Source organism: Notolabrus celidotus, chromosome 18, assembly GCF_009762535.1.
Source record: "Notolabrus celidotus isolate fNotCel1 chromosome 18, fNotCel1.pri, whole genome shotgun sequence".
Lineage (NCBI taxonomy): Eukaryota > Metazoa > Chordata > Actinopteri > Labriformes > Labridae > Notolabrus > Notolabrus celidotus.
Genome location: NC_048289.1, coordinates 23,482,948 through 23,504,580, shown reverse-complemented (window position 1 = coordinate 23,504,580; position 21,633 = coordinate 23,482,948). Strand labels below are relative to the sequence as shown.

The following is a 21,633-nucleotide window of genomic DNA, read 5'->3' as shown; positions in this document are numbered from 1 at the left end:
TCCTTTCAATCACACATCAATAACATCACCCCGACTGCCTACTTCCATCTTCGTAACATCAATCGTCTTCGCCCCTCCCTCACCCCCCACACTGCCGCCATCCTTGTCCACAGCCTTGTCACTTCCCGTCTGGACTACTGCAACTCTCTCCTCTTCGGCCTCCCTCACAAATCCCTCCATAAACTCCAACTGGTCCAGAATTCAGCTGCCCGTATCATTGCCCGAACCCCCTCCATCCACCACATCACTCCTGTCCTCCAGCAGCTCCACTGGCTCCCTGTTCAGTTCCGTATTCAATTCAAAGTCCTTCTGTTGACATTCAAGACCATCCACAACCTCGCCCCCCCATATCTGTCCGACCTCCTTCATGTTCCCACTCCCTCCCGCTCCCTCAGATCCTCTTCCTCCATACACCTGTCTGTCCCCTCCGCCCGTCTCACCACTATGGAGAGCCGAGCATTCAGCCGCTCTGCTCCCCGTCACTGGAACTCATTGCCACCTCAACTCAGAAACACAGATTCTTTCCCCCATTTCAAATCACAACTCAAAACACATCTGTTCAAAACCACTTACTCCGTCTGACTCCAATTTCACTGTCATTTTGTTATTGTTTCTATTTTTTCTTACCCCTTGTTAGTTTATATTGTTTTCATTTTTGACTCTGATTTTGTTTCCTTTAATGTAAATTCGTGTATGTATATATTTATATCTGTGCGGTGTCCTTGAGTGCCGAGAAAGGCGCCTTTAAATAAAATATATTATTATTATTATTGTACAAGAGTCTCAGTATCCCTGAAAGACAGGATTGATCTTATCTTAGCAATATTTCTTAGGTGAAAAAAGGACACTCTCTGTCACCTCTTTAATGTGAAGACCAAAAGAAAGAGTTTGATCAAATACAACACCAAGTTTTTTAACTCTGTCCCTGCAATGAATGGCACAGTCTTCAAGTGACAGAGTGAAGCCGTCATACAAATGATTCAGTCTTGCAGGGCCGACAAACATCATTTCGGTCTTGGCAGAGTTAAGAAGCAGGAAGTTTCAACTCAACTCAACTCAAACTTTATTTATAGAGCATTTTTAAAACAACTGGGGTTGACCAAAGTGCTGTACAGATGCAGGGAAATGGTACCAACATATTCACACGTTTTCAACTCGCTATAAGTTCCTCTGCTGCTTCATCACTCTGTCTGGTGTCTCCTTTGTCCATGCTGTCACTTCTGTGTAATGTTTATGCAGCCTAGAAAAAAAAGTAGCACGACAACCAGCCTCTAACAGCAGCCAGACAGACATATGTATATATAGAGAACTTTGGGAAACATTCTGGCCTTCTGAGCTCTTAGCCCTGCTCTGCTGATATCTGTGTGTGTGACTGTATGATGCATATGGCTGCAGCTGATAGTAACAACATGAAGTAGTGAGTGAGCGTGTCTTCACCCCACCCTGTCAATGTTGATACTCTGACGTTCTGAAGACATTTTTTGTAGCTCCAGGGTAGATGCAATTCATGGAAACTCAGGGGTTTAGTGACCCTTTAAATGTTTTAGCCTGTTTTTAGTGTCTTTTTTTAATATGCACTGTCTAACTGGTGAAGAACAGTATATTTTTTTCACTACGTATGCAAATACAAGAGAAAATGACAGTAAAATAAATCTGGAAGTTGAATGCTGAGCAAAGACAGCATATTTTGAAACTGCTAAACCCTTGATCATTACTTTAGTAATTTAATAGATCATTAGAAACAACTGTTACCGCCTCAACTCATAACAAAACAAAAGCATGAATACATGACTAGTTATTGCTTAACTTTAACTTCCCTCACTTGTGTTATAATCCTGACTTTCACCAGCAGTCTTTCAGTTTTGTTTTCCAGAAAACCTCTGTGGCTGCTGAGTACCGCCTCCACCACACTCTCAACTTGGCTTCGTTTGTGTAATACGATCCATGGTTGTGAAGGGTGGGCACTTCTATGATTCACTGAATTGGAACCAGACAGAGCACATAAAAGATCGTCCTTGTTTGCCCTAAGAAAGTCAACTTCACCAAAGCCACCAGACCTGCCACAGACTCGGTGAGAAAACTTTACTTTTTTTCTCCTTTAAACGTTCTATCTATCTATCTATCTATCTATCTATCTATCTATCTATCTATCTATCTATCTATCTATCTATCTATCAATCTATCTATCTATCTATCTATCTATCTATCTATCTATCTATCTATCTATCTATCATCTATCAGTCAGTCTGTCTGTCTGTCTGTCTGTCTGTCTGTCTATCTATCTATCTATCTATCTATCTATCATCTATCAGTCAGTCAGTCTGTCTGTCTGTCTGTCTATGTATCTATCTATCTATCTATCTATGTATCTATCTATCTATCTTTCTTTCTTTCTATCTATCATCTATCAGTCAGTCAGTCTGTCTGTCTGTCTGTCTATCTATCTATCTATCGACCTATCTATCTATCTGTCATCTATCAGTCTATCTATCTATCTATCTATCTATCTATCTATCTATCTATCTATCTATCTATCTATCAGTCTGTCTGTCTGTCTGTCTGTCTGTCTATCTATCTATCTATCTATCTATCTATCTATCTATCTATCTATCTATGTATCTATCTATCTATCTATCTATCTATCTATCATCTATCTATCTATCTATCTATCTATCATCTATCAGTCAGTCAGTCTGTCTGTCTGTCTATCTATCTATCTATCTATCTATCTATCTATCTATCTGTCATCTATCTATCTATCTATCTATCTTTCATCTATCAGTCTGTCTGTCTATCTATCTATCTATCTATCTATCTATCTATCTATCTATCTATCTGTCATCTATCAGTCTATCTATCTATCTATCTATCTATCTATCTATCTATCTATCTATCTATCTATCTATCTATCTATCTATCTATCTATCTATCTATAAAAATGTAGCAACTTAGACTTCCGGTTTGGATGAGCATGTGAAGGCAGCATCTTCTCTGTCTCTCGCAGCTATACTTTTAAAACCTACTTTTTTACTTACTACCCCAACTGAATAAGAACGTATCTTTCGGAATCAGAACCCTGATGACTTTAGCAAGATGTCGAAATCTACAAAACCATCAAGAAAGTCTGAGATCGATGTCCCCCACGCAAGTAGCACTAGCAGAGCGCTGTTAGCCGACATAGCTAAATTGCTAGAGGAACACAGAGCTAGCATGGCGGCTGACTTCAAAACAACCTTTGCGGCTTTGGAGCTGAGACTTGATAAAATGCAGGCGACAGTGACGGAACACGGTCAACGCATGGGCTCGCTGGAATCTAATGCCGACCTGCAGGACCAGCGACTCCAAACATTGGAGGAAAGATGTGCAGCTCTAGCTGAGAGCAACAACAGGCTAATGGCAAAGGCCGCGGATCTTGAGGGCCGGAGCCGCAGAAACAATATTAGAATCATCGGCCTCCCAGAATCTATCGAAGGACCATGCAATGTTTACATGTAGTGTCTAAATAACACTAGATGTTTTAAAATCTCATTGTCTAGTCAACTTGGAAGGGTTAAATTTATGTTTAGCCACTTTTGCTTTATTTTACTTTACCTAGCTCAGGTTGAATAATGGTTATACTTGTACGAAGCTAATATATTAATTGCAATGTTTTTACACTTGTTCATTCTGTGGTGTTATAGTTTAAAATAGCCCTACATATAGAGGGTAATTGGTTAATGATAGTTACCACGGTTAAAGGGGCTCTCGTCAGAAGTAATTTTAAGATATTTGGATGTGTCTTTGTTTGAAATAAGATAAGGTGTTTCGAGGTTCATGTATGGTTGAAAGAGGAGGGCGACCCTGCTGTACACACTCCTTAAATCAAAATTTTTAAATGCTTTTTAGTTCTTAAAGGTGACATATCATGCAAAATTGACTTTTTAATGGTTCTTTACCTGAAATATGTGTCCCTGGCATGTCTACAAACCCCCCGAGAATGAAAAAAATCAAAGCCAATTGGCCCAACACTGACCTAGTCCAAGCATGCTGTCAACCAGGGCGTGAGCAGTCAACTCCCACCGCTCTCGGTGGTAGTTTGAGCCATACATAGCGACTTTGTATATTTGCACAACTATTCTGCACAAAACATTTCTATTTGCACTTCCTTTTTTTGTTTTCTTTTTTGTTTTCTTTATTTTATTTATACCTAAGTTATTTTGATTTATTTTGATCATATTTTACATTATTATTATCACTGTTCTTTTATTTGGATATTATGTATACATATGTATGTTTCTACTTGTCTGTTTCACTGTGCAACATGTTTGCGGGAGGGAGGGGGAGGGGGGAGGGAGGGATGTTCTTGTGTGTTAAAAAAAAACAAAAAACAAAACTATTGTACGAAACAACACTGTGATTTATACCTGCCTTTTGAAAAATAAATATTATAAAAAAAAAAAATTTAGCAACTTCAGTTCAATCGGTCAAGCAGGACAGGAACTACAGATAAAAGTTGTAGAAGATTATTGTTGGAAACTTCTTTATAGAAGCTTATTCCAGCAACTGCAGCCTGTGCTGAAACAAACTGAGACAATGGCTGCAGTAAATAGGAGATGAAGCTGGAAAAGAGGTCAGTCAGAGTTAGGGCTGTGGAGGTAGATTAAGAGTTTAACTTTTTGAACACCCACATCTGAGGAAATCCTAATCTGAGGTTTTCCTCTTGGCTTCAGGAAGTAGCTGAGGAACCAGAGTGTCGACTAGCCCCGCTGATCATCCCAAGCTTCCCGACAGCAAGAGGAGAACAAGGTATACAACCACTGCAAGTCTACCGATTAATGTATTAATTAGCAGCAAATAGGCTTTTGTATTATAAAGGTTGTTTTTTTTTGTTTTGACACAGATGGTAGCAGTTCCAATTCCATACCCATTGAACTGTACCGAAAAAGCAGCAAAGGACCAGTTCAAGAGGGAGGTACTGGCAAGGAATCTAGACAAGCTCTACTACGATCTCAACAACCTTAATAGAAGATCAAACCTAATTTTTCAGACCTCAGATACACATGCATGGAGGAAAGTAATCAAGAAAAAATATCCTGAGTTAGAGGGAACCGATCAAAAACTTAAGTTCACATATGGCACCATATGTGTGTTCGAGAGTGGAAAGTTTGTTGTGTATGGTGAGTTTATGGGCAAGTTTCAGAGAGATTTTGAAAAACTTAAAGCAGCTGTGTTCCTAGAAATGTTAGAAGACCTCACTTTAAGTGATAAAGAAGGTAGTGATGAGTCTAAGGGTAAGCCAAGCCAAGCTGAGGCCGTGGGCAATAGCGACGAAAGACAAGCTGAGGCCTCAGGGGAGAGTGAGCCAAGCCAAGCTGAGGCTGTGGGCAAAGGTGAGCCAAGCCAAGCTGAGGCTGTGGGTGAGGGCGAGCCAACCCAAGCTAAGGCCGTGGGCGAGGGCGAGCCAACACAAGCTGAGGCTGTGGGCGAGGGCGAGCCAACCCAAGCTGAGGCCGTGGGTGAGGGCGAGCCAAGCCAAGCTGAGGCCACCGGCAAGAGCGACCAAAGACAAGCTGAGGCCGTAGCGAGGGCAAGCCAGGCCAAGCTGAGCTCACCCCAACCAGTGGGGATTAAAGGGGAAGTAAAAAAGAGGGGTAAAACTCAATCAAAACGGTCATAGATTTGTGACAGTTAGTGGTTTTCCCTTAGTTTAAACTGGCCTACTGGGTTTGTGAAATTTTTGTTTTTTACTGTTTTGAAATTATTTTTCACATACCATACTTTTTAAAATTCTCTGGTTCTGGTAATGTGTTTTTTTGTGTGTAAAAAGTAAATCATGTTAAAGGGAATGTAATGATACTGAATGTTCTGTTTTCTGATTGCACGCTCAGACTCCAGACGACACCAGAGCCAAGGAATGATTTCTCCTTCTGCTTTAAACTTTGCTTGTTTAAGATGATTCAGTGGTCTTTGTAATTAAAATGACTTCATGTAAAAAAATAAAATTAAAATGACACTCATTCATCAGATTATTATTTTGATAAGTCCATATAAAAAAAGAATGAGCGCTAAAAGAGAAAAAAAAAAAAGGATTCTGCTTCTCTCCAGACGGGTAACGACTGCACTGTAAATTAGAAACAAACATGTACTAGTATTTGTTCTAAGGAGAGTAAACTCATCTAATGTACTGCGTCAGGACTGGAGGAGTGTGGTTACATCAGGATTGATTGACAGTGCTGGAAACATTAGCAAACATTCCCATGAAATGTCATCAGATTTCACAGCAATGCTGCTACATCCTTAACTTCACTTCTAAATACATGACACCACATGTCAGCCTCGTCATAACCAGCGAGTATACCTGCAGTGTTATTCCTGTGGCCACGGGGTGGATTTTGGAAACTATTAGTTAGATTTAGTCTTATTCTTAAGACAAAGGTTTTAGTCACATTTTAGGCTTTTTTTTGTGTTTTAAAACCTCCAACATTTCACTCTCTTTACTCTTTTACCAGTGTAATATCTGGATTCATTACCTTGGTTAAATAACTTAGACAGGAATCTGCTGCTGTGCTGTCTCTGCTGATCTACTACAGTAAGTAGTAATGCATTACACGTGTGTAATGTATTGAACTTTAACAACAGGCACCGACTGTGCCTGTGGTGAGTCACATTTGACAGACATTCAGTTCATCTGCATCTTCACCTTTGAATTATTTATTTTAAAACACACTCCTAACACTAGTGACACTGTTTAAAGAAACAATGATAATTTAAAAGCTGATATAAGTCGTGTCTGTGACCCAAGCAGCAACCTCCGGTCTACAAATATGAGTCCAATGTGGAAGTGCTAAAAACTGCAGTTCATCGAGGATCCGCTTGAGGCTGGCTCCAGCTCATTTCTTGATTGGCACATACTGTAGGGGGGGTGAATTTTTTTCTAAGGAGGCAATTTTGAAGATATTGATATTACAAATCTTCCAATGAGAGGCACAGCTGACTTGATTGACAGTCGGGAACACTGTAGCTGTTGGCTAGGAGGCTCAAAGCCCGCCTCTTTACCTCACAATTGCTCGACAGCAGCAATATGGCTGCCGCTGCCGATTGGCCTCAAAACAGCGCTTCAGAAACAGAAGGGTGACGTCACGGATACTACGTCCATATTTTATACAGTCTATGGTGTGACCATATTTCAGTAAAGACACCATTTCTCTTAAAGGGGACATATCATGCCCCTTTTCAACCATTTAATACAGTCCCCTGATGTCTAAATGAAACGTCCTTGTCATGTGTCAGTCAAAATATTGTATAAATCAAGCTCCAGAGGAGGTTTTGGACCAGCTCTAAACACCCTTTCTAAAAAAAAGCTCAGTTTTTGGTGTGCGTCTTTTTAAATCCACCTGTGCTCCTTTTCTCTTCCGCGAGGTTTGCTTACTTGAAAAGAGTGTCATGTTCCCATAGCAACTCGTGTGTGCGTCAAAAAATGGCTGCAGGAGACAGCACTGTGCGGCCTTATATGTTTGAACCTGACAGTATTTCAAGTTGAACAAGTTTATCCAGCCATCCCCTGTCAGTCTCTTTTACACCTGGATTGACTTTATAGGACAAGGACGCAGACAAAGGCTATGTTCCCACTGCAGGCAAAAGTGGCCCAAATCGACTTTTTTGGGGTCAAGTGACCAGGTCAGATTTTTTAGAGGCAGTGTGAACACTCAAATCTGGCCCAAACCACTTCCATATGTGGTCCTGAATCTGATACAGATCTGATTTTTTTCAATGCGACCTCAGTATGAACAGCCAAGGTGGATTTGATGCGCATTTGATACTTTCACGTCACTTTATAGATGGAGATGAAGCTCCTCAATGTAGTGTCCTGCCGAAGGAGTCTTGGGGAGAGCCGCTGACAGATGAAATTGAAAGTTGCCCTCGACATCCGGAAGTTTTGAATAAACTCTGTCTCTGTGAAACTATTAACGTCGCAGACCCACCACTCCTGACTCCGTGTCCACATCCACATAGACCTTTCAATCATATTTGCGGCCACGGCTCTGCAAAAAGACAAAATAAGCAATTTGGCTTTCTTTGTCTTTATACTTGACCTCCTCCACACCTGGTTATTCATTCTCCAGCTCCCACTGCCTTGTTAACTTTGTAACAAAGGCGAAAATGCTGACTTCCTCCATGTTTACGTTTGTTAAACAGCTGCATGTTACGTCATTGTTACTGTTACTTTTGCACATACGGGGCAGTTCGGAGCCGCAAACAGTTCACACTGGAATCGGATACAGGTCACATTATAGATGGTAATGTGAACAGGCAAACAAAAGATCGGATCTGAGCAAATAAACAGAATTGAGCATTAAGCCTTGCAGTGTGAACGTAGCCTATGGGACCTCAGCAATTGGTTTCTGAAGAGCTGGGGTGTAGTCACACAATAGGTCATTATATTTTAAATGCTAAAAAGTGCTGAAAAAATAAATAGTATCTATGTTTTAATATTGCACTTTGCAAGAAAGTAAATATATTTTAAACAGTCAAACTGCTCCTTTAAGTATCGATTAAGGGCAGAGCACATTAACTGTATATGAATAATATATGTAGTGTTCTCCCTCCATGATATGATATGTTTTTTAACTCTGTCCCTGCAATGAATGGCACAGTCTTCAAGTGACAGAGTGAAGCCGTCATACAAATACTTCAGTCTTGCAGGGCCGACAAACATCATTTCGGTCTTGGCAGAGTTAAGAAGCAGGAAGTTTCAACTCAACTCAACTCAACCTTTATTTATAGAGCATTTTTAAAACAACTGGGGTTGACCAAAGTGCTGTACAGATGCAGGGAAATGGTACCAACATATTCACACGTTTTCAACTCGCTATAAGTTCCTCTGCTGCTTCATCACTCTGTCTGGTGTCTCCTTTGTCCATGCTGTCACTTCTGTGTAATGTTTATGCAGCCTAGAAAAAAAAGTAGCACGACAACCAGCCTCTAACAGCAGCCAGACAGACATATGTATATATAGAGAGCTTTGGGAAACATTCTGGCCTTCTGAGCTCTTAGCCCTGCTCTGCTGATATCTGTGTGTGTGACTGTATGATGCATATGGCTGCAGCTGATAGTAACAACATGAAGTAGTGAGTGGGCGTGTCTTCACCCCACCCTGTCAATGTTGATACTCTGACGTTCTGAAGACATTTTTTGTAGCTCCAGGGTAGATGCAATTCATGGAAACTCAGTTGTTTAGTGACTCTTTAAATGTTTTAGCCTGTTTTTAGTGTCTTTTTTTAATATGCACTGTCTAACTGGTGAAGAACAGTATATTTTTTTCACTACGTATGCAAATACAAGAGAAAATGACAGTAAAATAAATCTGGAAGTTGAATGCTGAGCAAAGACAGCATATTATGAAACTGCTAAACCCTTGATCATTACTTTAGTAATTTAATAGATCATTAGAAACAACTGTTACCGCCTCAACTCATAACAAAACAAAAGCATGAATACATGACTAGTTATTGCTTAACTTTAACTTCCCTCACTTGTGTTATAATCCTGACTTTCACCAGCAGACTTTCAGTTTTGTTTTCCAGAAAACCTCTGTGGCTGCAGAGTACCGCCTCCACCACACTCGCAACTTGGCTTCGTTTGTGTAATACGATCCATGGTTGTGAAGGATGGGAACTTAGATGATTCACTGAATTGGAATCAGACAGAGCACATAAAAAATCGTCCTTGTTTGCCCTAAGAAAGTCCACTTCACCAAAGCCACCAGACCTGCCACAGACTCGGTGAGAAAACTTTACTTTTTTTCTCCTTTAAACGTTCTTTCTATCTATCTATCTATCTATCTATCTGTCTGTCTGTCTGTCTGTCTGTCTGTCTGTCTGTCTATCTATCTATCTATCTATCGATAAAAATGTAGCAACTTCAGTTTAATCGGTCAAGCAGGTGAGGAACTACAGATAAAAGTTGTAGAAGATTATTCTTGGAAACTTCTTTCCAGCAACTGTAGCCTGTACAGAAACAAACTGATACGATGGCTGCAATAAATAGGAGATGAAGCTGGAAAAGAGGTCAGTCAGAGTTAGGGCTGTGGAGGTAGATTAGGAGTTTAACTTTTTGAACACCCACATCTGAGGAAATCCTAATCTGAGGTTTTCCTCTTGGCTTCAGGAAGCAGCTGAAAAGCAGAGTGTCGACTAGCCCCACTGAAGATGATTCAGTTTACTTTGTAATGAAAATGACTGTGTGGCAGGGAAAGGATTTTTCCATGGAATAAAATTTAAATGAAACACATTGTAAGATTATTATTTTGATAAGTCCATATAAAAACAGGTGCAAGACAAAAGAAATGAGCGCTAAGAGAGCGACTGAAGGAAACTTGTTCAAGAAAAATTATTCTGCTTCTCTCGAAAGGGGTAATGACTGCACAGTTAATTAGGAACAAACATCTATTAGTATTTCTTCTAAGGAGAGTAAACTCATCTAATGTACTGCATCAGGACTGGAGGGGTCTGGTTTCATCAGGTTTGAATGACAGAGCTGGAACATTTAGAAAACATGAAATTTTATCAGATTTGACAGCAATGTTGCTACATCCTTAACTTCACTTCTAAATACAAGACACAACATGTCAGCCTCATCATAACCAGCCTATCATTTCACCTGGAACCTATCTTTTCCAGCTGTTAGAACAACAAATTGGCTTGTGATAAGTGATGCATGAGAAAATGAGAGCAGTTGAGCCATTTGGTGTTATCTAAATGTCAAAGAACTGCTTTATAACATTAAACATGTCCAAAGGAGGAACACGTTATCAATTCATTACTACATGTTAAACAGTCAGTAACAACTGCAATTAGATTGATTGACATAAAAAAAGAAAAACAGTTCAGACTCCAGCTAACTTCTGACTGATTTTGGAACCTGTAAAGAGGTGGAGCTTAGGCCAACAACTGCAACAAACCCACTTATCAGTCCAATCAGCCACGCCCCCATTATGTTTCATTATGCATAACTCCAAGTGGACACTCGAGGAACTGCAGTTTTTTGCACCTTTTCAACACCAAAGGTTGTTTCTAGGTTGGAATATGGAGTTTTCCATTATTAGAGGCACAGCTGACTTGACAGGCGGGAACACTGTAGCTGTTGGCAAGCAGGCTAAAGGCCCGCCTCTTTGCCTCACACTCGCTCGACAGAAGTCATGTTGAGTTCGACATTTCCAATATGGCTGCCGCCGCCAATTGGACTCACAACAGCACTTCAGAAACGGGTGACATCACGGATACTACGTCCATTATTTATACAGCCTATGGTCCCAGCTCTTACCTCTCCATCTGCATACAGAATGATCAAATATGGAAAGGTCTTTAAATATTTTTTATTTTTTACTTTAAAATTTAAAATCTAAACCAGACAATGAAGCAGGAGCTAATATCTGATTTAAGCACCATGGCTTCTTCAGCAGGTAAATCTGACACACGTTGTTGAACATCTTTGATTTAAAAATAAAACAATTCTTGACACAGTTGCTGGATTTCAACAAAACCTTTTAATTTCACTGGTACTGTTTATAAAATCAGTGAATCTGCTTTGATGCCAACTTAAACATGGTGTGCAATTTGTGTTTTTGTAGGATTTGTGATTTGGTGTTGTGCCAAGTGTGCTGTGTGTGTGCTAGTGTAAGTGTGATGTAGTGTGTAATCTATGTGTGTGTGTGAATGTCAGATTGCTTCATAAGGCAACATGCAGTCATCAGTTTCCATTGGCCTCAAAGTAAAAACACAAACCTGCTCCAGACACAAACACAAACTCACAAGCTCACAAACACACGCACACATTGCTGGCTTAACAGGTTCTACGTTAACAGACATTTATAAGGCTCTTTAGCCTCTTTGCTAACAGCTACAGGGGGGCTGCCAGTCAGTCCAGTCAGGCATGGGCAAAACTAGTAAGCTTAACATCTTGAAAAACAACTAGTCATAACACTCGATAAACTACAGTTTTTCAAACTTCCACGTGGCTTCATATTTAAAGACCAGATGTAGCCGCTTGCATATAGCAACATCTGAACAACTAGTGTGGCTTCTACCAAAGTGGAAAAAACACATCGTCCTGTTTTTTTCAGCAAATACACACAGAAATATAGGTACAGCCTTTCGTTCAGTTTCATTTATAGGACAAGGACCCAGACTAAGAGACCTCAGCAATTGGTTTCTGAAGAGCTGGGGTGTAGTCAAACAATAGGTCATTATATTTTAAATGCTAAAAAGTGCTGAAAACGTAAACATTATTTTTTTCATATTGCACTTAGCAAGAAAGTAAATATATTTCAAACAGTCAAACAGCTCCTTTAAGTATCCATTAAGGGCAGAGCACATTAATTGTATATGAATAATATATGAAGTATTCTCCCTCCATGATATTTTACCTCTGGGCCACATTAACCGACCAGTTTGCTGGTTGTGTGTATTACTTTGTGATAATTTGATTATAGGATCAATATTCAGCTTAAGTTGAGCTCGATTTTAATAGAAGGACCACTCAGGAGACAGAGATTAGACAAAGACTGAGGAGCAAACTAATGATTTCAGTTTGAAGTAACTTTACAGATAGAAAAATGCATGAATCCAAATACCATTGGAGATTTGAGGAGTCTTTGTCCGGTTGGATATCCACTGTAGAGGAAACAGATCTTTATGTCTAAAACAAGTTCATGATTAGTAAGGAAACAAATGAAGGGACACCGTTTTGCCACTTTTTCTCAACATTTTATTGGTTTTCCCAAAAAATGAATAAAATTAAAATAAAAAAATCCTCCAAAACAATATCAATGTTGAGGAACTGGACGATTAAAACTGAGCAAAATGTTGCAAACAGGGGGAAAGGCAGTCACAGAGACACCAAGCCCCCTCCCTGCTCTTCTGTCTTGGCCAGTGGAGGAGTCGGGGAGAAGCTGCTTTTAATATTCGAGACAAAGCTACGGGAAAACCGGGAAGAAAAGAGGGGATGTGGATAATCTTGAACAGTAAATACACTGACCATAGCAAAAAAAATCCTTGTTGGGAATCTTAAATCTTGGCAACTTCGCTACTAACTTCTAACACCTGAAGTTCAAGTAGAAACTCAAGAGTCATAAAATTACAATTCTCTTTTATTCAGATGAAGCTAAAACTAAATCCCTTTTAATTAAAATAAAATCTAAGAGACCGTGTCGTTTCAGAGCACACCTCTTACTGAAATAAGGCATCTGTAGTGCTGTTTACTGAAATAACCGCAACAGTGGGGTCACACGTGTATTTCAGCGATCACAAAAATGGCGCTTTGAACACGGCTGCCAAACAACGATATCATAAACATTTACATGAGGGCCGAGGGAGGGACGGGGTCTTTCATTCTAGCAGGATGTTAATCTCTTTTTTTTTACCTCAATACAACCTCAGGCGAAAACAACAAAAGGGAAACATCTTAACAGAGAGGCAGATTCAGGACGATGGCAGCACAGAGATCACAGGATAAATACAAGGCAAGCCAATGTTGTCGCTGTTTGTGTGTGTGTGTGTGTGTGTGTGTGTGTGTGTGTGTGTGTGTGTGTGTGTGTGTGTGTGTGTGTGTGTGTGTGTGTGTGTGTGTGTGTGTGTGTGTGTGTGAAAGAGCCAAAGAGCAGCAGTAAACAGTGATATGTTCTGAAGGCTGTTGAGAAGAGGGGAGGGGGTGCAGGAGAGGGAGATCAATGGCAGGAGGGTTGGGAGAAGAGGACGCGTTTTGGCCGTTTATGTGAAGGTAAGCCCAGCCTCATTGTAGACTTTGAAGACCTTCTCAATGGCGTTGACGTAGGCAGCCGTCCGGAGGTCCAGACCCAGGTTGTACTTGGCTGCTGTGCGCATGATTTGCTGTAAAAAGGTTGAAACACACATTTATACATATTGACTTGAAACTATTTCAACTCAGACGGTTAGCATAGAAAGATAGAGCTGTGAAACTACAACTAATAAGTGGGGACAGACCAATACGGGATATCTTTTTAAAACTGACATCGCTTTTGTAGAGGAAAGATTTGTTCATCTGTGATAGGCCCGTATTAGTTTCTGACAATAGGCCTTCAGTTAAAATCAGGATCAAGCTCAAGCATTGATAGTGGACCTCTTTAGCTACTGCTTTTTATGTCATAAATTCATAAAAGTCTTCTCTGCATACTAACACATATGCTCTAAACTTACAGTGGAATGTTTCCTTCTCAGTATAAAAGACAGACTTTATCATGGCCTGTGGGATGACTTACCCGGGCAGATCTCTCCATGGTGTAGGCCAACCCAGAGTGAACAATGTCTTTCTCAGAGGCACCCTGCAACAGAACATGAATATAAACAACCCAGTTCGTCCAAACAGTAAATATGCAAACTTAAATATGTGAACTATTGTTGAGATGATTCATCACTTCATTCAGCGGAAACCATGTCATAAACAATTACTTGGTACCAAGTTTGACCATCCGTTTTGTCTTTTTATGTTTGAGTGAATTTCTTGTGTTAGACATAACTTGTGGTTGTAACTTGTGCTGTGCAGTTCTCAGTTAATTTGACAGCTCATTGGCATCTGCAACGGCAAAGCTGTGTTCCCCAGTAAACATAATTCTATTTTTGTTGGTAGCTGATAGAGTTGCAGAATAGGACTCAGCAGTTGTAAGAGATACGATACGATTTGGTACAATGCGATGCAATACTATAAGATATGATACCATACCATTCGACATATTCTCTACTATTTGATACAGTATGACAAAATTCAATAACATACCATAAGATAGATACGATACGATACAGCATGACACAATATAATAACATACGATACGATTATATTCGATTCAACAGGTTCAGTATGACATGATACAACAACATATGATATGATAAGATAAGATAAGATACGACACTACACGACAGGTTCAGTGTGACACGATACAACATAGGATAAGCTACGATACATCGATATGAAATGATACGATGCAATTACATAGGGTAAGATAAGCTACGATAGAATATGTTATAATAGGATATAGTCCAATACAATACACTGTGTTTGTACAATAGGATTAAGTTCAATTAAGATTTTAAATCAAGTCGAGGCTCTTCTCAGTGTGTGATCTGAAGCAGTCATATAGCTGCTCTTATTGTCTGTATGGTCTGGGTGGACTGTAAAAACTAAATTGCCCTTTGGGACAAATACATTTGAGAAGTTGTGAATAGTAGTTTAGTGTGAGCATTTTCATGTGGGTATCATTTTTATGATGGGTCGAAACAAATTAGTGTACACAAGATCTGGCATTAGCAAAAGCCGTGTTGAGTCAATTCTAGAATGCGAAGAACTGACTGGTCTCAACAGCGAGGCTTTACAGAGGCGTAATGACTCTGATCGAGAGCTGTTGTTATCAATCGCAGTGTGTAAGAGGCTTGTGTGTGTGTGTGTGTGTATGTGTGTGTGTGTGAGTTAGTGGGCTACAGCAGGTGTTACTCACAGCAACTCTGGCCTGGAAGTCAGCGGTGGGAACAACAGGGATAGGTCCTCCTTGTTTGCCAAACTTCCTCTCTAAACTTTCCTGGACAGACACTGAAAAAAGAAGACAGGATTTAGAGAAAGTCAAGACAGCATGATGAGATATGATGAGATGAGTCCTCCAGCCCTGTCCAAATTGATACATTGATGTTCCAATGGCATTTTTTGAAATTCCAGGGAAGATGCTCTTCAGCCGAAACTAGGGGGTTTAGTTACCCTTTAAGAAAAGAAAGTCCAGGCGTGCTGGTCCGTTGCGCTACAATACAGTCTCTCTCCCTCCCCCTCTTTCTCAATGCAGCAAGTCGGCATCGACGCGCTGTCCCCCGGTGCTTGGTCATATTATTTATTTATTAATTGATTTCAAATTGTAGTGTTTTTAGTGTTGTATTGCTGGTAAATGTAAGTTATTAAGCAGATAGGGCTTTCAGAGCGGATGTCCGACAGTTGTTCTATATGGCCGGAATTCTGGAATATCGCCGGCCAAACTGGCCGACGTAAAAAAAAAGTCTACCGGAAACTCTCATAGCAGAACAAAAGCGTGAATACATGACTAGTTAGTGCTTAACTTTAACTTCTCTCACTTGTGTTATAATCCTGATTTTCACCAACACTTTCAGTTTTGTTTTCCAGAAAACCTCTGTGGCTGCAGAGTACCGCCTCTAACACACTCTCAACTTGGCTTCCTTTGATTGTGTAATACGATCTGTGGTTGTGAAGGGTGGGAACTTTGATGATTGGCTGAATTGGAACCAGACAGAGCACATAAAAGATTGTTGTTGTTTGTCCTAAGAAAGTCCACTTCACCAAACCACCTGACCTGCCACAGACTCGGTGAGAAAACTTTCCTTTTTTTAAACGTTCTTTCTATCTATCTATCTATCTATCTATCTATCTATCTATCTATCTATCTATCTATCTATCTATCAGTGGCTGCGGTAACTAGGAGGTGAAGTTTGAAAACAGGGCATAGTTAGGGTTTTGGAGGTAGATTCATACATTACAAAGGAGTTAAACTTTTTGAACACCCACATCTGATGAAATCCTAATCTGAGGTTTGCCTCTTGGCTTCAGGAAGCAGCTGAAGAACCAAAGTGTCGACTAGATACGCTGAGCAAAAGGAGAACGAGGTATGCAACTACTTCAAGTTTATCATTTAATATGTTTATTAACAGCATGAAGACTTTTGTACATTAAAGGTTGTTTTTTTGGTTTTGACACAGATGGCAGCACTTCCGTTTACATACCCAGAGGGCAGCACTAAATATCGAAAGGATAAAATCAAGGAGGAAGAACTGAGTAACCATCCAGACACACTCTACTCCGATGTTAAACGGAGAAATGAAAGAACAAACCTAATTTTCAAGGCCTCAAATTTAACAGGAATGATGACAGCAATCAACCAAAGATATCGTAGTTTGAGGGAGACCGAACGGATATGGCACAAACTCAAAAACAATGATGGAACCATATGCCTGTACCATAGTGGAAAGGTTGTTGTGTACGGCGAGGCTATGATGAACATGTTTACTGATGATTTTGGGGAACTACTGATTGCAAGTAGGCAAAATGGTGGCAATGAGGGCGAGGGCCAGGGCCAGGACGTGGGCCAGGGTGAGGGCCAGGGCCAGGACGTGGGCCAGGGCCAGGGCCAGGGCCAGGGCCAGGACGTGGGCGAGGGCGAGGGCGAGGGCCAGGACGTGGGCCAGGGCCAGGACCAAGACGTGGGCCAGGGCCAGGACCAAGACGTTGGCCAGGGCGAGGGCCAGGATGTGGGCCAGGACGTGGGCCAGGACGTGGGCCAGGATGTGGGCCAGGGTCAGGACGTGGGCCAGGGCCAGGACATGGGACAGGTCGGGGAAGAGGGGGGGAGCGAAAGAGAGGGCGAGAGCGAGGTTGAGAGCGAGAGCGAGCGCGGGGCTGAGGGCGGGGCTGAGGGCGGGGGCCAGGGCCAGGGCAAGCCAAGCCAAACAGAGCCCGCTCTAACCAGGGAGGAATAAGGAGGGAGAAAATTCAATCAACTCAGTGACAGATTCCTGACTTACAAGGGTTGGCACCACCATACTTAAGTGAGTGTTTGCACCTGCATGCTCCGGCCAGAGCACTCAGATCAACTCACCAGATGTTTTTAGATATACCAAGATAGAGGCTCAAAACAAAAGTTGACAGAGCTTTATCAGTGGCTGCTCCCACACTGTGGAACAGTCTGCCTCCTGATATAAGATATGCTTAGACCATTGGGAGTTTTAAATCTCTACTTAAAACGCACCTCATTGCACTGGCTTTTAATACCTGTTGAGCAAGACACCCAACATTTTATTTGCTTTTATTAATGGTTGCTTTTTCTTGTGTTATCTATTATGGTTTTAATATCTATTCTTTTTAACCACTTTTTGTTTTTATTGATTGTGTTTTTAAGCTTGTACAGCACTTTGGCCAACTGCAGTTGTCTTAAAATGTGCTATATAAACAAAGTTTGACATGACCTTTCTTAAATTTTCTGGTTCTGGTAAATTGGTTTTTTTGTGTGTCAAACTAAATCATGTTAAAGGGAATGTAATGATACTGAATGTTCTGTTTTCTTATTGCACACTCAGATTCAGTCAGTCTGCAGACCAAAGAGGAAGTGAAAGAGGCTGTTGGTACTCACTGAGCAGATGGTAGTTTGAGTCCCTCTCATATTTGAAGGTCAGTCTTCCATAGCTGACATGGTTGAGATTCTTCAACCACTCGAAATATGAAACCGTCACACCACCAGCGTTCAGGTACATGTCCTGCAGACAGAAGCATATAGATTTTAGACCTGATCCTCCGCTTTTTGGCTCCCCTGTTTATCCTTAAGTATTCAGCATCTGTGTGTTGTAAATGATTTCTCCTCCGTCGGAAATGCTTTAAACTTTGCTTGTTTTAGATGATTAAGTGGTGTTTATAATGCAAATGACTTCATGTGGCAGGGAAATGATTGTTTCATGCAATAAAATTTAAATGAAACACGTTCGTCAGATTGTTATTTTGATAAGTCCATATAAAAAACGTGCAAGACAAAAAAATGAGCGCTAAGAGAGCAACTGAAGGAAACTTGTTTTAAAAAAAAGGATTCTGCTTTTCTCCCGACGGGTAACGACTGCACTGTAAATTAGAAACAAACATGTACTGGTATTTGTTCTAAGGAGAGTAAACTCATCTAATGTACTGCATCAAGACTGGAGGCGTGTTGTTACATCAGGTTTGATTGACAGAGAAACATTAGCAAACATCCCCATGAAATATCATCAGATTTGACAGCAATGTTGCAACATCCTTAACTTCACTTGTAAATACATGACACCACATGTCAGCCTCGAGTATACCTGCAGTATTATACTTGTGGCTACAGGGTGGATTTTGGAAAACTATTTTAGATTTAGTCTTATTCTTAAGACAAAGGTTTTCTCTAAAATTTCCCTCTCCTTACTCTTTTACCGGTGTAATATCTGGACTCATTACCTTGGTTAAATAACTTAGACAAGAATCTGCTGCTGTGCTGTCCCTGCTGATCTACTACAGTAAGGAAAATGCATTACACACGCATTTGTGTGTGTTCGTAAAGAAATGGCTGTATTGCACTTTAACAACAGGCCCTTACTGTGCCTGTGGTGACCGTGACATTTGACAGACATTCAGTTCACTGCACTCTGAACTGCATCTTCATCTTTGATGATAAAGAGTTCATCCAAACTAAATATGCTCTTTAACTTTACTTGTACTCAGTTTTATTTTAAAACACACTCGGAACACTAGTGACACTGGCCACGGTTACATGATGTTTTTCAATTCTGAATTAATTATTCAGAATTAAATAATTCTGAATTAAAGTATTCTCCTTCGCGTTTACATGGAAATAGTAATTACGAATTAAGGTTTACATGGAAAACACATTTAATCGTCTTTATTCAATTCCGCTTAAGGTCTGGGGGTTGGGAAGGGTTCTGAATGGACAGGGGCGGACGTGACGTATTTACGTCTACCGGATGAAAACAGACTCCAGTTCCTTCTTCTTTTATTTTCGGTTACAACATGGAAGACCACACAATAAGTACAATTAGACGGCTTTAAAAAGGTCCACATTTTGATGCTTCCGTCCATCAACTCTTTTCATGATATCCATTTCTTCTAAGGCTCCTATTAAATAAATAGTCTTGGCTCAAGTGCAACGATTGCTTCAGGCAGCCATCCTGGAATATGTGCGTCATCACGACAGGACAAGGTAACGAGCATGCGCAGAACGACCGAAATTAATTTAAAGCGGAATGAATGTATACATGATCGAGGGATTATTCAATTCGGATTTAAAATCAGAATAAACCAGACACTTACTTCGGATTTAAGTTTAATTCAGAATGGTCATTTTCATTCAGATTTAGGTGTTTACAAGGTCATTTTTAATATTTTTAAAGATGATTCAATTTTTATTCTGAATTAAAGAGCAATTAAAAGTCTCATGTAAACGTAGCCACTGTTGAAAAAAACAATGATAATTTAAAAGATGGTATCAGTCGTGCGTGTGACCATATTTCAGTAAAGACACCAATACTCTAAAATAATCTAAACGGGAGGGAAAAAAATGAAACCAATGTTTAGTTTGATTTGTTTCGAAGGTTTTGCTCGACTCAGATTCAAATCTAAAAGGGTCAATGTGTTTCTGTTGTCCAAATCCAGCTACACCTTTGCGTCAGTGTGTGTGTGCTTACAGGAATAACCATGACGTTGTTCTCCAGGAACACCTTGTCAGCATCAGGGGTGGTGGGACCGTTGGCACCCTCAGCAATGATCTGGAATACACAAAAACACACACGTCACATGACTGCAACCAACCTGTCACAACTTGTGTCAGTTAAAACGACCACTTTCAGCAAAGCCCCATGGTAGATCAAAGTGAGTGTTGACCTTGGCCTTGATCCTGGGGGCGTTGACACGTGTGAGCTGCTTCTCTCCGGCTGCAGGGATCAGGATGTGGCAGTCGGCTTCCAGAATGTTCCCATCGTAGGGTTTGGCTCCTGGGAAGCCCACGATAGTGCCGTGGTTCTGCAAACAGAAAACACCAAGGAGGGAGAATGATATCTCATCATTGAGGTGAAATGAAGACAAATGAGTTGATTAAGAAGAAAAAAAAACTCTGGGTAGGGTTGTCAAAAGTATCTTTACTTTTCTTTAAAATCTAGACTAAAACTAATCTTTAAATGTCAAAATCCCTGATATTTTAATATTTTTGATGGGATTGCAAAGAACTGAAGCTTTAAAGAGGTAGATCGACAGAGAGGATGAAGTGGTAGTTAGGCCAGCTCGAGAGGAAGTAAAGAGAGAGAGCACAGTTAATAAAAATAAGGAGCAGATTGGTCGTAGCAAACAAGAAGAGAAACACGTTTTTGAGGATAAAAAAAACAGTGTCAAGTATATTTTATTTATCATATTAAAGTTTTAAAATTCTGGTGAAAGTGATGTGCCATGAGATCAAAAAGTTGTCCTCATGTATTTTGGGAAGGGGAAAAAGACACCGACTTAAAAAAGAAAGGACAAGGAGCTGATAAAAAGACGACGGTGTTCATACCAGTTTGTAGTCCTCCAGCTGTTTGGGGTCGATGCCCTCTGGGTTGTAGATGGATCCATCGATCTCACCAATGCCCACACACTTAGCCCCGAACCTGTGCAGGTACCTCATGGAGTGGAGACCCACATTACCAAAGCCCTGTGAGAGATCACAGCAAGGTAAGAAACACTCAAGTCCAAAATCACTCATATTTATTTCACTCTGGTTCACTCAACTAATATTATATAATGTTATATTACATTATTATTGTTTACTACAACTCAGTCATATTACATACCCATATTCATTTTTATGTATTGCTTAATCTGTCATTACCAACCATAATCACACCATGTCAACCTGTCACTACTGAATCATTTTAAATACTGCCTGTAATTACTGCAATTCATCTAAATTGTATATATCTAGATTATATTCTGTCTTTATTTATCTATTTTTATTTTTACTGATTTTATTTTACTTATTGAAACTTCTTCTTGATTGTACTTATGTCTGGGTTGCTGTAACAACTGAATTTCCCCCCCGGG

General features: G+C 40.3%; 2 protein-coding genes across 4 annotated transcripts in view; one reads left to right on the top strand and one right to left on the bottom strand.

Moving 5' to 3' along the window:
* The first annotated feature begins 1,569 nt into the window (after positions 1-1,569).
* LOC117829670 (golgin subfamily A member 6-like protein 2) lies at positions 1,570-17,900 on the top strand. Of its 3 annotated transcripts, none has more exons than XM_034707283.1 (7): positions 1,570-2,071; positions 4,710-4,785; positions 4,880-4,951; positions 9,564-9,761; positions 16,140-16,353; positions 16,594-16,649; positions 16,743-17,900. In XM_034707283.1, exon 7 carries the CDS (start codon positions 16,743-16,745, stop codon positions 17,517-17,519), a length of 777 nt encoding a protein of 258 aa, XP_034563174.1. In that variant the 5' UTR covers positions 1,570-2,071; positions 4,710-4,785; positions 4,880-4,951; positions 9,564-9,761; positions 16,140-16,353; positions 16,594-16,649; the 3' UTR covers positions 17,520-17,900. The 3 variants fall into 3 exon arrangements, with proteins under 3 accessions (XP_034563174.1, XP_034563173.1, XP_034563175.1); XM_034707282.1 differs by having other exon boundaries at positions 1,571-2,071; positions 16,153-16,353; XM_034707284.1 differs by lacking the exons at positions 1,570-2,071; positions 9,564-9,761; positions 16,140-16,353; positions 16,594-16,649; positions 16,743-17,900 and adding an exon at positions 2,957-4,609 and having other exon boundaries at positions 4,880-5,998.
* glud1b (glutamate dehydrogenase 1b) overlaps positions 12,722-21,633 on the bottom strand; it is a 27,295-nt gene continuing 18,383 nt past the window's right edge. The window contains exons 7-13 of the mRNA XM_034707281.1: positions 21,107-21,244; positions 20,446-20,583; positions 20,250-20,330; positions 18,170-18,293; positions 15,485-15,576; positions 14,255-14,317; positions 12,722-13,865 (exon numbers count right to left, since the gene is read on the bottom strand). Of these exons, the coding sequence (XP_034563172.1) occupies positions 13,746-13,865; positions 14,255-14,317; positions 15,485-15,576; positions 18,170-18,293; positions 20,250-20,330; positions 20,446-20,583; positions 21,107-21,244 (756 nt within the window). The 3' untranslated portion in view covers positions 12,722-13,745. The remainder of the gene's footprint in view (positions 13,866-14,254; positions 14,318-15,484; positions 15,577-18,169; positions 18,294-20,249; positions 20,331-20,445; positions 20,584-21,106; positions 21,245-21,633) is intronic.

What these genes read in the sequence shown, in the direction of transcription:
- LOC117829670 (XM_034707283.1), top strand. Translation starts at nt 16,743, where the DNA reads ATGGCAGCACTTCCGTTTACATACCCAGAGGGCAGCACTAAATATCGA.